General features: G+C 39.0%; 2 protein-coding genes across 2 annotated transcripts; one reads left to right on the top strand and one right to left on the bottom strand.

The window, feature by feature from the left end:
• Positions 1–838: 838 nt before the first annotated feature.
• On the top strand, positions 839–14,461 carry LOC132200934 (neurogenic protein big brain). Its single transcript, XM_059626728.1, has 6 exons — positions 839–1,166; positions 4,193–4,319; positions 12,403–12,595; positions 12,834–13,011; positions 13,131–13,235; positions 13,356–14,461. Exons 1-6 carry the CDS (start codon positions 845–847, stop codon positions 13,790–13,792), a joined length of 1,362 nt encoding a protein of 453 aa, XP_059482711.1. The 5' UTR covers positions 839–844; the 3' UTR covers positions 13,793–14,461.
• Positions 14,462–14,501: 40 nt separating this feature from the next.
• Positions 14,502–17,048, bottom strand: LOC132200936 (thioredoxin-related transmembrane protein 1). The gene is made up of 6 exons (XM_059626729.1): positions 16,872–17,048; positions 16,408–16,569; positions 16,177–16,351; positions 15,906–16,007; positions 15,773–15,853; positions 14,502–15,708 (listed from the first exon to the last, which is right to left on the bottom strand). Exons 1-6 carry the CDS (start codon positions 17,024–17,026, stop codon positions 15,514–15,516), a joined length of 870 nt encoding a protein of 289 aa, XP_059482712.1. The 5' UTR covers positions 17,027–17,048; the 3' UTR covers positions 14,502–15,513.
• Between the last annotated feature and the right edge of the window lie 279 nt (positions 17,049–17,327).

Here is a 17,327-nt window from a genome sequence, read left to right as displayed (position 1 = left end):
AATAATACTTGAATGTAATAAGACACATTCATTTGTCTATTTAAAAATTCAGCTAAACTAATTTTTAAATAAAATATCAAATATCTTAAATCTGGCGACAAGCTAAAACATTTTTGTTATTCTGATTACTGAAAGCTCATTGGTTTCATTATAGGAAATTAAGAAAGACACATTCACATTCTTCAAACAAAACTACATATTATTATTTTTAATCTCTTTCATCGTCCATATTGAAAATAGATCACGCACCCTGATCTCACCAAAATTAATTCAAATAAATTAAGAGGGTAGCGTGAGCCTACAATGAAGAATCGTCTGTAGCGCTCAAAAGCATCATAGAAAATTTTCCTATTCCTTTTCATGGAAAGGCAATTAAATTTTAAGTGAAAAATAATCATTAAAATCATTTTTTTTTAAATATAATATCTACATTTAATCCCCTCTGTGATTAATATCCACTATACTTTCAAAAAGTTATTCCCTCTCTGCTCAAATTTATCTATTTTTTATTATTATATTAAAAATTAATTTAGATATCAAGACAGGTACACAAATAAAGTAATTCACTCTTTTGCTACATATTTTTGTGATAAAAACGTCAGCTAAAAAATTTCATCTAGATTTCTGGCAAGATTGTTTGCCTTCACGGTGGTTGATCGCAGCGCAGCTAGTGGGGTGTCCGAGGGGTGGGGGTGGCTCGGCCGCAGGCGCCCTCGGGCAGCAGCCGCTGCTGCAGCAGGTGGCTCGCAGCTTGCTCGTCCCCCTCCCTTGGCGGGCCGCGAGATTCCGCCGGCTGTTGAGGCTGCCGCCGCCGATCTTCACTTTCAGTTCAAGACCGGCAAGCATGGCGAACAGTGCGAACGGCGAGGACAACTCGAGGGCCATCGGCATCCTGCAGGACGCCCTGCAGACCCTGCAGAACGACGCGAACGCGGATCGTGGGACGCAGGGTGGCGCCGACCGCAAGTCGATGCGCGCCGAGCTGCGGTCACTTGACTTCTGGAGGGCCATCATCGCCGAGTGCATCGGCAGCTTCTTCTACGTCTTCATGGTGTGCGGCGCCATCGGACAGCACTCCAACAGCATGTTGCTGTCCACCATCAGCGTTGCGCTTGCCACTGGATGCGGCGCCGCTGCTCTCATCTTCTGCTTTGGAGCCGTTTCTGGTTTGTTAGAATTTGTTCAATACTTTTAATATTTTTGTTTTATTTGTGAATTATAATTTAAATAGTATTTAAATTTATATTTATTTAAACTTATGCTTCTTAATTTTATTTGAATTATTTATTTCTTATTAAAACTTTTATTTAAATTCGATAATAATTTTTATTTACTCAGCGCAAAAGATTTTCTTCATCTTCTTAGCGTGTTGATAAATTTAATAATTTTTGATGGCATTGCTGAAATTCAGGATTAGAGGTTTCATGGAAATAATTTACAGCTGGGATTTTTTGTTTCAAATAATATCATTAGGCATCACTTTGAATTATTAATGTATTATTAAAAGAAATATTATTTTTAAATCATTAATCTCTGTAATACATTGTCATAGTATCTGAAATCCAAGTTGAACGGGTCCATTCTCAACAAACGCATTATTGAACTCGCGCTTTTTTGGCTCTTTTGTTAAACGAGCACATCCTCCTTCTCCCGAGGACAAACAAAACAAGCACATTACTCTGTCTAACAGCCCTCCTCGCACACTGATGGATCAAATAAAACTCTGGTGGGCATGACAAACCGCTCCAACGCCGCCGCCGCGTATTTCAAGAGACGCACAGGATGTCTCACTTTTTTCTAGATTCTTGTTTTCCTTTTTGCTTTTTTATCGTCCGCTCTGCTGGCGCGCCTTGCAATTTGTTTGCCTAATAGAATTTATTCGCGTGGAGCGTTGAGGGCGAAAGAGTCACGTTTGCCACTAGGAAAGAACAAAAATATTATGCAGCTTGTTGCTGCTGCTCTGTGGTGTGTACCAAAAAAACATTTTTTTCCCCACATTGCAGAAGGGCGGAATGCTTCGTTGTTATTATTTGGTCTGGTAGCGCTAAGCTTGAAAATGCATGTGTACTGGCGGGTGAAAAATATATATACCCAAAAAGTATTCACAAACAAACGTTAGCTCTGAATCAATTTGGTTAAAAAATGTAGCAGTTTATTTGTTTTATTTTTTGAAGTTTGAACAACAAACTGTGTCGATAATATATTTTTAGTAAAACTCAGAATTTTCTATTTAAAAATTAACCTCTTCTTCGATTCGTAACTGGTTCAATTACCAAGATAGAAGATAAAACGCGCGCACCTTCTATTGGCTTTTCCACGCCGCACTTCTTCATTGCGTACGTTCATTTTTCGAGAACCTCTCTCTCTCTCTCTCTCGCTCTTTCCGCCATCAAAATAAATAAAGCTTCTGATTTATAGCCACTGGAAGTTAAGTGGAAACCGTGAGCCGGGTTTGTCAAGTACACGGGAACTTTTACCCAAAAAATATAATACAAGCGCAGGCGATACTTTTATTATACAAAAAATCTTTTTCGCACAGCAAAAGCTTAGGGACGGCGAGATATTTCACGAATATTGTGTGAAGTCCGGATTATGCAAACGAGTGGACGCGAATTTATGGCCGGAAGAGGGATCAGGGGATTTTGACGTGTTCTTTTTCCTTCATTTCATAAATCTTTTCAGAGTATGACCCCCTTATATCTTTTTAGATAACCTTGTATTGGGGAAAATTTTATTGTATTTTTATATAATAAAATTCTGTAAATTCACAACGATTTTTCAGCATTATTAAAAGCCACTCTTGCAAGAATTTACTTCTGTACCTCCTGCAAATTACCTAAGAGACTAATATTCAGTTTGATTCAGTTCAATTTTCCGCATTGCTCCGTTGCGAATTTTCTCATCAAGCCTTCATTGTGTTTTGCAAATCAGTCAGGAGAGTTAATAATAAATATACAAACAGCGACGTGTGCTATACATTTATTATACAATTGTGAGCATAAATCTCTGCAACCGCTTCCTCTTGAATTGCAGATTAAGATCGTTTCGTATGCAATTAGCCTCTCTCATTACCATGGCATTATGCAAATCTCGCAATGCGCGGGAGAGGAAGAGAAATCGGCAAATTAACACTGAATAAATAAATTCGCATATAGCGATCGAATCGCCGAGGGCTCGCAATTGCAATCAAAAAGCTTGATTGAGTGTTCACTTGTCATCTGCGGTTTATGGATCTCGGTATACACACTTCATTGTTATAATTGGCCGCGGACGATGGATATAATGGAACACAAAGAAGTGTAGATGGAACATGTGCGTGCACTTCCCATGCAACGAAAATCAACACGTGCTTTGATCATTGTTACGAAAGCCAAATGTTCTCGTGAGAGAGCCCTTTGCAATTAGTTTCGAACCGATGTTAACAATAACTCCCAAAAAATTTTCAAGGTATTATAAATTGATATTAATACGGAACATTTTTCATTAAAAAGAATTTTATAACTTAAAAAAATAAGTATATAGAAACCCATAAATAACAAAACTCAGAACCTGAGCTACGTTTAACGAGATTAATCTAAAATTGTTATGCTAGAACCGTAGTGAAAATTTTCCTATGGATAGTTTTTTTTTTAATTCTTGGTTTTAAAACACTCCCAGGAGACAAATGAAACTGATAGGGGTTAAAACTTTGCCTCTGTTCCGCTCCTCGAGGAGCACAATGCGTACATTTTGGTTTTGATAAGGGTCCTGAAGGTCTCGTCTTTCCGAAGCGGAACTAGAATGGAGACGAAAGTGCACACGTGCACACGGCTTTTGATAATCGAGCCGATATTCCGGTTCAAGTGATGTCACTCAAATGTACGCGCACAACAATTAGCCTCCAACGTTCTCCGAACAAAGTGTTTCGCGCTCTATTATCTGCTTGAACATGCGTTACTGACACTGACGTGAACACACATGGCACGAGATTAAGAGATAATACAAAATGATATTAAATTGTTTGTGAATCACCAAATGACAAAAAAAAAAATGAAAAAATAATGTCAAAGTTTGGAATGAAAATTCGCATTTCTATTTTGACACTCTATAGAAAATCAGAAGTTCTTTCAGAGCGTAATGAAGTTCATTCCTCTCTTTCATAATTCGATTTCAGAACCACTCAACTTAATTTTCTCCTTTTTCTCGCACACAGGAGCTCACGTGAGTCCGGCGGTGACCATCGCCTTGGCGGCCACAAGGAACATTTCGCCCATTCGAGGATTTATGTTCGTCACCGCGCAGTGCGGAGGCGGCATCGCCGGAGCAGCCCTTCTCTATGGGTGAGTGGTACACACATACACACACCACGCAAAAACAAGCCTCCCGTCGGCGTTCCGGCCATAAAACAACCCTTTACCTCGCTCACGTGCGCGACGGCGAGAAAGGCGTCGGCGTGATTTATTTCCCAATTTTGGCGTTTCGCGGGAAAAATATTGGCCCTGCTTTGACACTGCGGCCAACGTGTAAATCAACTTTTTGAGAGCAGCTTTTGAAAATTTTGGTAGGCCAAAATGTAAATTCAAATAAAATTAAATGGATATTTGCTATTCCAATTGTATGTGAATAGAGGATGCCATCAATCTGAATATGAAAGGATCAAATTGACAGCAGCCATTGGTCTGCGTGTAGCTCTCGCTGACTTGTGAGAGGATAATAAATATAATAATCTTCCCCTTCTGCCATATAATTTCGCAAATAATAATATTCCGAATGTGTTATTTATGAGTTGGCACAAAAGCCTGTAGTGATGAATTATGGAAGAGAAATCTCTCGGAAAATGTGATTCGCGCGCGGCGCCCGCTCCTTGCCAAATTTTAATAGCCCTGTTTTTTTTTAGCCAGTAGATTACGATTTTGTTTTGTTATGGTGCGCGGGCGCTGCAGCCAAAAACAGTGTACACAGAGAAAATTAATGTTCCGTACCCTGTGCTTGTTTCCTGGAGGAAAATTATCTCACACAGCGCTGAGAACATTTAAATGCAGCAAGGCCAACAATTCCACGCAGCTAGATTTTAATCAATAGTAAATTAATAAATATCTCAATAATAGCATTGCTAGATAAATTCTGCACAAGAAAAAATATTTTTATTAAAATTAAATGTTGTTATAATAATACATATAATTGTGTATATAATAAAAATGTTGCAATGCCTTTTGCGTGTTGAAATACTTCAGAAAATATCACATTCCTTTAATAAATTCTTTTGGATTATCAAGTTTTTTTTTTAAGTTTACTCATTCTTGTAAAAAGCACATCTTTATCGCCTGAGCGGTCATCAAGCAATTTATGGCTCAAGCTGGAGTGAGCTGGAGAAACACAAGCCCGAATATTAAATGTGTCTGCATTTCGTTTCTAAACGGCGGCTCATTTGTCAAATTGGTCCGGCGTTTCCCACGAAAATTAAATTTCATGCGAGGCATCAAGTGGCAGCAGACAATTCGACTCATTGGCAGCCTCTGCTCTCGGCCTAATGGACTAAATTTTTTGTTTAACATTGCGTGCTGCTCGTAATAACGCAAAGAGAGCTGATCTTGAATTCCCCGCATGCATGCACGCGGAGCCTGGGCATTTTGTGCTTAGCATGTTGATGAAAAAATGTATTATCTCATGCGCCGAGAAGCGGGTGATAAATTGCTACTCTGCCTGTGGACGCACAAACAACACAGCCTGCTGGATTAAATTAACCCTTGTGGCAAAGGGTCACGCGGGCAAGACTAAAAAGTAGCAAAAATGAGCTTTTAAAATTACTCTTCCAACTGGATGGCCTGCTTTTATATTTGAACCAAAATCTTTATATAGTTAATAATTTAAAAGAATTCACTAATATTTTGATCTAATAAGTAAAAAATAATTTTATATATTACATATACCATCAAATTTATTCTCATTTTCAATCAGACGGACTAATCTAGCAGGAATTCATGTAATTTCATAAAATAGTCTTTAGTCTTTATGCAGATTTCTAATAAACATTGAAGTTTTTTCCCTCTTTTTTATTCTAGGACTATCTATTTTTTTGGACGATAATTAATTATTCCTGCAACCCTATTTTGTCTGACAATGAGCTGGTAAAAAGGGTCACAAATTCAGAGCGAAGCACTCATTTGGGACAAAAGAGGCGTGAGCGTAAACTGTGAAATTGCGCCCTTTCTCGCCCTTTGGCACGTTTCTTGCGCTTCGATGAATGCATGTTGCGAGCTAGGAAAACACACACGTGTAACACATGCGAGTCTCTTGTCTTTGCGTCGACCTGGGTGTTCTTTTTACTGCCTTTTCCAGGCAATGACAAATGACCAGCCGTTTCAGGGCCGCAGCAAAACCAGCCAGTTCAATAGGCCATATTTTTCTGGCCGCTGGATCTCCAGAGGGATGGTCGATTTTTATTGCCCGGCTGCTTTTTGCTCTGCGCTACCCAAGCCGCTTTTCGGCGTTTGTGACACGTCTGAAAGGCAGAAAAGAGGCATTTTTCAACGGCCTTTTTGCCCTCCGCAAATGAACATGCGACGATTGACGCTGCAGAGTTGTTACAAACTTTTTTTACTGCACCACACAAAGTTCTCGCCTTATGCCATGCCATTTAATTCTGAAAAGATATGGGAACTTTTACAAGAGAAAAATTTTCAAACTTTCCTAAAAAAAAGTTAGGATATTATGTTAAAACCTCCTTAGATATCCAGCATAGAAATTTTTCTGCTTGGTTAGTAAAATAAAAATAGTATTTTATGATTAAATACAAATTGAACGAAATTTTGGTAAGATGAAATTTCACGAAGTTCTCATTCTTATATAATTCCATATTGATTATGTATATCTTTGCTCGTCATCTGCTTCTCATTATTCCACCCGTTTCAAAACCGCAGAAAAATCACATCAGGGTGTGAGTCATTTCGTTTTATTATCACTTTCAGTTTGCATCCGCTGCTGTTGTTGCTTTTGTGTGCATTTTTTACTTATATGCGCGCAGCATCTGGCGTTCTCAGGAGAGACGCGCCCTGCACAAAAGTGTTGAGGGCAGTGGTGCTGTTTTCACCAGAGATAATAGAAAAAATCACAGAATGCGTGCGATGATGAATGAACTAATGCATGCAAGGGGTCAAACGAAGCAATATTCACACGATCGGGACGGAGAAGGAAAGGAGAGAATAATATAGGCGATAGCAAAAGCACATGTCCCTCGAGCTTCTGTTTAGCTGCAAGGAAAACAGGAGGGCTACCAGCTCTGCCTAGGGCTCTTGAGTCTTTCGTTGCGTGTGGAGTTTAAAATTTCCATGAGAAAATAAATGAAAAATCTAATTCTGAATTAAAAAATAATTTTAAAAATGGCTTTTTTTACAAGGGACAATCAATTAAAAGGATTCAATTTATATTATTCATTGCTTGCTTTTCTTCTTTTATTAAAAATATTATTTTTTGGCATCTGCGGCTCGCAAGATGATATGCTAGGAGAGCCTGAAACACCCTGCAGTTATAATACTGATGATGATGCCAACGATGATCCCTGATGCTCTAACTCATTGTCAGAAAAGATGCTGGCGCGCTTTCGTTGAAGAAAAGCAGATGTTGTGCAAGCGAAGAATAAAATTCCTGCTGCAAGCAATGCAAGCCAAAGAGCGTGCATACAAAAGGCCCAATACATTTAACTGAATGGCCGGCAGCACCCTTGTTCTCATTGTACCTGAGAGAGATGAACCTTTGTGCCGCTGGATGGGGAGGGACGTGTGTAATCGCGATTGCAGAGAGGAAGGAATAAAATTCCACCTCGGAGCGTCTGCCTGAAAAAAAACTACTGATGTTGTAAAATATCAAACTCGGCGAGAGAAAATTGTTGCGTGCTCAAGGCTGCTGCACCCTTGGTTGAGACCGATAGTGGAAAAAGATTATACATACTTTGTTATTATATGCGTGGCCGCGCCGAGCGAGATCTTGCAGATATTACGTTTGTGCGTCGAGATATAAATTTTAATTAAGGCGTGGTGCTAAGAAAAGTAGTTAATTAGATACGAATTTAATTATTTTCCCAGGTAAAAAGTTATGCGAGACTTCCTCTTACAAAAGTGTTTATGCAACACGCTGGTGCTGGAAAAAATTTAAAAAGTCCAAATCATAATTCAAAATTCCTTTTTATTTGCTTTTCCATATCCTTTCACATTCTAAATTCAAATAGCTTTTCCAATATCTTCGTTTGAGATAATTATAATGTTAAGATAAATATAATTTCGATTTGTCAGTCTATAAAAAACAGAGGTACCGCGTTATTCATAAATACGTTCGTTTAAATTTATAGCTATAAGGGGACGTGATGGAAAACTTAATTCCGGCACGTCTGTTTCGCTCCCTTCAACTATCTTTTTTTTATTTTTCTTTTTTTAATCCAACCCTTTCATATTCACCTTTATTTCCACGCGCAGGTGATATTATCTGTGATGGAAGCAGAGTATGAATAATTCCTCCCTCTCCTCTCATTCCTTTTAACGATCTTCCTCTCTCTCTCAATTTTATGTATTCACGACAAGGCCTCTGCATTGAGCGTTTTTTTTCTTTGGCCAAAAGCAGATGGGGTGCTCTCGCAATTACCAATTAATAGTTCGCCAAGGCTAATCTATAATTTCGCTGATGATGCTGCAGCGAGATTTTATCTCTCAGCATCCGCCCCTGCTGCTGTCCGCTCACAGTGTGCTCATCGTTTTGATAATTTAATTTTGACATGGAGCCGCTCAGAATCAATTAGTTGGGGCAACCGACGCTTTTATTTTTAGGAATTAGAGCCACGCCATCAAACACTGATTATTGGTTATCCGACTTTTGCAGCTGCGGAGCAAAACTATTTTCGTTTGCTCCTGGAATTCGAGAGCTGCCATGGAGATATCTGCAAACAAATATCCGTGCGCTGGCGCTTATTAAATTTTCCTCAGGCATCGGATAATATGAAACTCACGGGAGAGCTTTTAGGGAAATGTAATTCTCTTCTCATCTGGCAAGGTTTGCTCTTCTTCGCAGAGAGGTTAAGACGGACTCGCATATGCAGTGTGCTTTATTCTCTAATTATGCAAAGTTGGCCAAGAGTCATTAGCACCTGGAACTTTGGCGTGGAAATTAAAACGATGGTCGCCTGCGTATGTTTGCAACTTTGGGCATGACTGGCGGCCCTAAAGTGGTCTCTTGAGAGGGTTGCTTGAAATTGTTTTGGTACAAATTGAGCTTGGCCTGTACTTAATTACATTGTAAGAATTTAGCAGCATTGCTTGTCTCTATTACTATCTCCGTTGTTTCTGAATTTAACATTCAACCTTGCCACAACTTTCATTTTGAAGTAGTCATTTTATTGCGTTTCAAATTGAAAAAAAATGTAATTCAGATTTAAAATAATTATTTAACAATTATTTTTGGTCAAAATTTATTTTTTTATCTGCTGTTAAAGTTCCTGAAAATAAAATAATACTGCTTTGGAAATAGAAATTCAAATGCTGCTAACTGAACATCTGGTAGGGAGAAGTAGCATTTTATTTCCTGACACATTCACAATTTAAGTGGACACGTGGCCACCAGCAATATTAAAATGCAGTGCATAAATAAAAACATCCCCTGGCACTTTCATCTCCCTTTCGTCCCAACTGTTGTGCACCTGATCAAAAAGCACATGCGCTGTGGTCGGGGACATCAAGTGTAATTGAATCATTCGTCCGCGCGATTATGCCATTCAAACAATGAATAAGCCAATGAGAAAAAAGGCAGAAGGTTGACGAACCCACTGCGATTGTAAATAATCAGATCAACACAATAAACGAGATGACGCGTTTACATCCCGCGGCTTCGCAACAATGGGCCAATTTAAAGTGCGGCGAGAAGCGAAATCAACCCCTATTGTGCCTCCCTCCCCTCGCAGCCCCGTTGTTGCTCTCATTGCGCGCAGCGGTAATTATACTTCTATGCTGGCGCGGATCTTTTTTACGGCCGCGCACATTCGCTCCTCATTAACATTCAATATGCTGATCGAAGGGGGAAAGGAGAGAGAGGACGCCCACGGATATTGATAATTTTAGCTTTTGCAGAAACAAAAAACCTTTTTTTAAATATTTTGATTGCATTTATTTAATTTTTATTCAAAGATGAAAAAATTTGAATGTTAGATTAAGTCACGATGATCGTCGTTGAATATAATAAATTTAAAAAAGGATACTGCTAAATTTTAAAATCTTTATTTTATAGCGCAGTTTGAAACAATTTTTTTTTTAATCAAGAAATAATTCAGATTTCCGCCTTCTTTTGATAAGATGGCGTGGGATGAATTTATCCAAATATATGACGCACTAAACCGATTTCCCAACGGAAACGAATATAAATTTTCCTCACTATCACCAAAAGCAGCCAGCAATTATCGGCCCCGGACGAGAGTCATGCCGGTCATGAAGTATCAGCATCATGCTCACCCCTTTTATTTAGATTGCTCCAAATTGTCACATTTGGCCGCGCGCGCGAGCAGCCGCGGCCCAGACAAAACATATCCAAACCTGGCAACTGCGAGGGCCGAAGGAAGGGCAGCTGCTGCGCCTCTTCCTTTCAGTTTTTTATTCCATTTAATTTCTCCCCCGCACATTTTCCTCCTCGGCAGATGCAACAGCTCACACACGCACGCGGCATTATCCTGGACGAGCAGAGCTTCTTTTATAAGAAAATCTTTTGCCTCTGGAAGGTGCGCACAAAAAATAGTGGTCCTGAAAATGTTATTAGCAGCACGTGCAACGATGGAGCAAAAGCTCTCGGCTGCTTTTTTTCTGCTTTCGTGGTGCAGAGAGAATCTGCGCGAGGATGATTATAAGGGCTTTTTTCGTGACATGTGTTTGAAAGATAAACACGAAAGAGGCAGAATTCTGCGGCCATGTGCTTTTCATGCGAAGCACTGAGTTTTAACGAGCGCTGAAATCGGCCGATGGAAATTTAAATATTGTGATGATTGTTATATTTAAAGTTGGCTGTCAAACTGGTTTTCATCAATACTTGAGATTCGATCTGAATTTGAATCAAAATTTTTACATCATAAAATATTTCATCGGCCGCAGCGGAGAGGTCTTTAACACTTGAACCCCGGCCAAATAAAAAAAAACAACACTGCCATAGGCGAGGCCAGCAGCGTCAATTGAGTTTAATGCAAACTGAAAGGGCCCCATTGTTTTAACCCCAATCACATATAGTAACGAAACATGCAAGCAGTCAATTTGCTTGACGCTAAAGAAGGTTGCGATTTATATTTTTCACTCCAGCACATATATAAGGCTTTCAGTTATTGGTTGAGACAAAACCGCTGAAATACGCGAATTTAATATGGTGCGTGCCATATCGCATTAATATAATATTCATACAATAGGGAAAACGTATTATTTCCCATTTAAAAGTTTAGGAAGGAATTAATGATTAATGGAAGAGGATTTGGATTGATTTCCACGATGGGTATGTGTAGGATATAGGAGAAGCCACACTTCCCACTTCCACCCCGTCGTCATAGAGACACGTCCCTCCATACGATCGGGAAAGTTTGCAATGCGAACAACCTTGTTAATTAAAAGCTGGGAGGAGCACTTGCCACTCCGCTTGATATATATTAAAGAAGTTAATTAATGTGAGAGTCCCACAAGTGAAAAGGGAGAGACGGGAGCCAATAATCCAATATATTGAATTCCTATTGGCTTTTTAATTTATACTTGTTTAAAATTAAATGCTTTTAATTTGTTCTCTCGAGACTGTTATTTTGATATAAATGTTACAGCCTATTTTATTATTCATTCACCATGAAAATTTTTTTAATCTGAAGAAATACTATTTTTTTCACCACTCTGTTAAACGCATTTAAAAAGTCTGCTCTGCACGGATGTGCGAGGGTATAACGTGTTAAAGTGAAATGCTGAAAGCAGAACTTCCTCTCAAATCTGAGCTGCACATGCGGCGATTTCTCTATTTTTCCACTTGAAATGAATGTTTGATTTGAGCATCTGCACCCCTCGGCACGCACCCTCCAAATAGCAACAGGCGCTCCAAGAGCAACACAGGATTTGAGCTAAAAAATGTGCGGTGGCATCATCCCTAATTGAGGCATGCCTCACTTTTGTGCCGAGCGGATCTCCTTTCTCGCCCTGTGCACAGAATATAGAGAATCCGAAAAATGAGACCCTCAGCTGTCTCTCTGTGAAAAAGGTGTTGTGCAGCTGCCTCCTGTTCGGCAGGCGGCCTGTTGCGCATCAACCTTGCCCCTGAGCTTCCTCTCCTTTGGCGTGTGCTCCTCAAAATACGCATCCCTCTTCCTCCAAATCTCTCTTCCTGCAGCCCAATGAATCGCAATAATTTTATATTCTTCTTTCCGATCTGTTCCAGAGTGAGCCCCAACCCAGGTATGTTGCAGCTGGCGGCCGTACCTGGTCCTTCCTCAGCCACCGAACCCTGGCAGATGTTCACCCAAGAGGTGGTCCTTACTTTCCTTGTTGTGCTGTGTTACTTCGTGGCACGTGGCCAGGCTAAGGCGCCGGCCGTCGGAGCCGCTTACCTCGCAACTACGCTTACCAGCTCTGTAAGTACTCAATCAACTGCAATCAGATCACAAGTCCCATCAATCTCAACTCAACGTTTATCTCACTTTTCAAATTGCTCCTTCAATAAAATAGGTGATACATCAATTGATATTCCAATTATCTTAAGTAAATAAAAACTTGTTTTAATTTAATTTGTTTTCATCCTTACAATTAGAAGATCTGATATTATTTCAATGAATTTATACAATTATTTCTAATTGAATATTTTGTGTTTAGCCTCCGTCACTGAATCCAGCACGAGCTCTTGGACCTTCTTTCGTTTTGCACAAATGGGAAAGCCACTGGGTATTTTGGTTCGGCCCTCTGCTGGGAGGTCTCATGGCTGGAATGTTATACGAATTTATCCTGAATCCACGCAAACTTAGTGAACGCAACAAGGGCTCAAGTTATGGAGGTAAGCAGATTTTAATTTTATTAAATTATACATTTGCATAAATAAGCTTTCGAAATGCTGAACACAAATTTTAGTTTAAAAATTATTTTATAATAACACAATGCTCATCTATTTTTCAGATTCCTCCAGTGTCCATAGTGATCCTGACAACTACGAAGATTTGGACAAAGGCTGTGCTTACAATAGTCTTAGGGGACGTCAACCTATTAGTCCCATCTCGCCAGGTAAATTTTTTTTACTTATTCAAAATTTGAAATAAAATCCTCAATTATAAATAAATTTGCTGGATTTATAAAAATATAAAAACTTTAATTTGTTGTTTCATGAGATCAATTTTTGTCCAGGTCTTGCTACCACAAGCAACTACTGCCTAAACATCAAGAATGCAGCTGAGCCTATCTATTCGCCTCGATCCATGTACACAAAGTCACCAGCACTGACCAGGGCCAACCTCAACCGCAGCCAGTCAGTCTACGCAAAGTCACCACCCGCCACTCTGCTTACTCGGGCTGGAGCTGTTCCCCCACCACCTTTGACCCCTTCGCAGTCCCTGTACCCTGGAATGGTGTGCCGCACTTCCGTCTACAACATGCCCCGACCTGCTCAGACCAACATCTATCAACTCCGTTCACCACAAACCCAGGCAGAGGCTATCTACGGCCAGAGGCAGCATTCGGCCAGTCCTGCTGAGGAGTCATCCTACGGATCCTTCAAACACAGTTCCAAGTCAAGCAGGGACTATCCAATGTCTCCTGGCAATAATGCTGGTTGCAATTATTAACCAAAATATTTGGAAGTATTAATAAATTCAGTCCCTTGTTAGTTGTGAATAAGCTGAAAAGACTTCTCCTTTTTAATATGTGCTGTGTACATATTTTTTATGTATTATTCAAATTTTCGAATCTTATTGCTGCTACTTTAGGAATAATTGTATAAATGTTTCAATGTATTTTTTATTCAAAAATATGTTTGGCGTCTGACATAAGCTGTCCAACACTGCCATTGTTTTGAAGACCCCACCCTCTCGTTCACTTCAGGTCTGACCATTGAGATGTCTGATTGTTGTTCCCAGAGGAAAAAAATCATCTCATTTTCACTTGTTGAAACTTGCATTTATCTGCTTATTTGCAGATGGTCTCATTTGTATTTTATAAAGAAAAAAATAAGATAGAAGATTATCATAACCTACAAAATAATGCTAAATACTGAGTGCAAAAATCTTTTAGTCCCATAAATTTACAGAAGTAAATTGCAAAGGACCTTGAAGATTTTTAAAAATTGTAATATAAATAAAAAATTCAGCAGATATTTTGAGTAGATAGGATTAAAAGATATTTTGCATATAGAAAAATTATAAATACAATTGGAATAATTTGATTGTAAACTGTGTAATGTAAAGAGTGAAATAAATCTGAATATTTAATTAAAAAGCTTCATAATTTTTCAGCTTGTTTCATTAAAATAATAAGGATCAAAAAGAAATAGTTGGGTTTACCAATAATTACATTTTGCATTTTATTTGGATAACAATTGTTAATCATATGCATCAAAGCAATAATTCCTTACAAGTTAATTATACATACGAAAGCGTTGCATTAATTGTCCTCATTTTAACATTCGCAACATTTGCTAAGGAATGGTAGAAGGAAAATATTAAAAATTAGACACTCTTGTTTTAGATTTAGGCAATACAATTTTGCAAGTGAAATGTCCTTGAGTGTAACTTTTCAGCACTAGAAACTAGGATAGTGTACAAACATGTTTAAATTGTTATGGCTGAAAAGCTAAATAAAAAACATAGCCAGAAAACATTATATCGTTTGCTAATGAGTAAAGATTTTTCACTAAAGCTTTCTTTTGCATACAAGGCAAAAATTTATTTTTGGATAAGCTCCAAAATGCTTGCTTAATAAGGGTGGGTGGGTGCATTTTATTACAGTTCATTAAGTGCCGAATTGGAGAAATTGGCAAGTACGACAAGGAAACTATTCTCGCCTGAATATTTAAGTGATAAACGCCACTACTCAAGGTGGTAAATACAGTGACAAAAGACATATAAAAATATAAAATTGAAATTTCAAAACCAATTTGAAGTGTGCGTTTAATGTGTGAGTTTATAAGAATATTTTTATATAATTAATTAGTTAAGAAAGGGTTAACAGAGACACTTGCCAATTTCTATTGTGTCAACTCAAATAATACAAAATTATTCAAGTGACCTGGAAAAGAAAATTTCATCGTAGATTACCGACATGCTGATCACGTTCTAACATAAGAAAACGCAATGGACTCGAGACTCACCAGATCGCTAGGCCAGGAACAAAGGCAGAAACCGGATAACTTTGCAGATTTAAACGTAAATCCAAAATATCCCTTCTTTTGAAAGACGAGAGATAATTAAGTTGATAATCATTCGATCACTCAGCCTTGGTTCGACAGACTCAACACTGCCGCATTAGTTATTGGGATTGAGCCTCAAAACTGGGAGCAGGAATAACCTGCTTAGTCGGCTCTGGGTGGTTTCCTGCGCCTCACATTCGGACTGGCTTGAGCTGACGAAGGTTCTGAAGCTTGGCTGCCTTCACCTTCATCTTCCGAAGCGTCTAATTCCTCTTCATCTTGATCCTCCTCTCCTTCAGAGGCACTTCCTCCACCAACTCGATCATCTTTTATGCAGTCATCATCATCATCTTCCTCCTTAATTATGGAAAAAATACTCAATTAAAAATTCCGTTGATTTGAAATTACAGAAAATACTAACTGGTTCACTTTCTCCTTTGGAGTCGGCAGCCCGACTTGAGGGCTTGGGAGGATAGATGCAATCAATGACGCAGACAAGAAGCTGTGCAAAATTAGATAATTAAAGGGCAAGGATTTAAAATTCAAATGAATACCAGTCCAAGCAGGGCGCCGACCAAAATGGTGAACAGGGCAAAGATGAGGTAGCTGCCCCAAATGGGCAGTCCGTAGGTTTCCATCAGGTGGTTGTGCACCGTCTGAAAACATGAGTTGGAATGATGTTAGTTCTTGTCTTCTGGTTGAGTGTGAAACTTAATATTCATGAAAGTCAACTTGAGTTGCAATCACATTCTTGTAATGCAAGATTGAAGAATGGCAAAAACAGTATCAAGTTTCAAGTAGGTTGTTTTGCAAGTCGACACTCACTCTCAAAACCATGGACAGTTTGTAGAAATAGGCGACGACGGACATCTGCAGGGAGGAGGGGGACTTCCAGCTGGGAATGGGCTCAATTTCCTGCCACTTGGAGTCCTCGATGAATGTTACAAAGTCCTCGACCTTCCTGGCACCGCGGTACTGCCTGAACTCTCCGTTGTGGACACTGAGATAAAAATGAGTATCAAAGGTTGAGCGGGAAAGGAAGAGAATAGAGTTTACTGAAAGATTGTGGGTAGGGCAGTAACCATGAATCGCCCACTCAGTCCAACGTCCACCGTCACATCAATGTGGCCCACTTTGATGTCGAGATCTTCCTGCCACTTTGAAAACTCCTCCCAAATGGGGCCCAAGTTCTTGCACGCCGGACACCATGGTGCAAAACTGGTGGAAAGTAAAATTAAATATTGATTACAAAGAAAAACATGAGTCATTTTCGTAAACAATCAATTTCACTTTTTAAATTTTACTCATGAACTAGGAAAATATTTTTCCAATCAAAAAAATCCTACAGCAGATTTCAAATGAATGTACTTTATTCTTTTCAATCAATAATTATGCTTCCAATAAATATCTGAGAAGTTTCCAAAAAAGGACAATTTACAATCGCGTGTGAAGTGTCAAACAAAAAATCGACACGCCTCACAATCTCCACATTTCCCGGACACCGTTTTCTCTGGACTTACAACTCGATCATCCAGTCTCCTTCGAGCATTTGTTCCCAATTTTCTTCACTGAGTTGCACTATGCTTGGCTGCTTCTTGGAACTAACAGAAACGCACAAAAATGCCAAAATTAAAAGCCACTTTAGACGCGACATCCCGTCCATGTGAAAGACCATCTTTCTTCTGTTTTTTTGTTGCTTGGTGTTACGCCTCAAGAATAAAAACTGCGCTCCGATTGGTTGCATTCCACTCAGCGACAATTCCAACCAATCAGAAATTGAGAATTTATTGCGCGCTATATTTTCCAAAAGTCGATGCCAACAAGAGTCGATGCATTGTAAGAAAATTCAATCTTTTTCCCTATTCTGTAGAATAATAAAATTATAGCTGTGAAGGTGAAACGATCAGTGATGAAAACTATTTCTGGATTGTGGCTTTAAATTATTTTAAAACTGAAAAAAACAAAGTCATAAAGTG

Source organism: Neocloeon triangulifer, unplaced genomic scaffold (genome assembly GCF_031216515.1).
Source record: "Neocloeon triangulifer isolate White Clay Creek 2 clone unplaced genomic scaffold, ASM3121651v1 ptg000014l, whole genome shotgun sequence".
Lineage (NCBI taxonomy): Eukaryota > Metazoa > Arthropoda > Insecta > Ephemeroptera > Baetidae > Neocloeon > Neocloeon triangulifer.
Note: the sequence above shows the minus strand (reverse complement) of the source record. Positions and strands in the feature narration are given on the sequence as shown.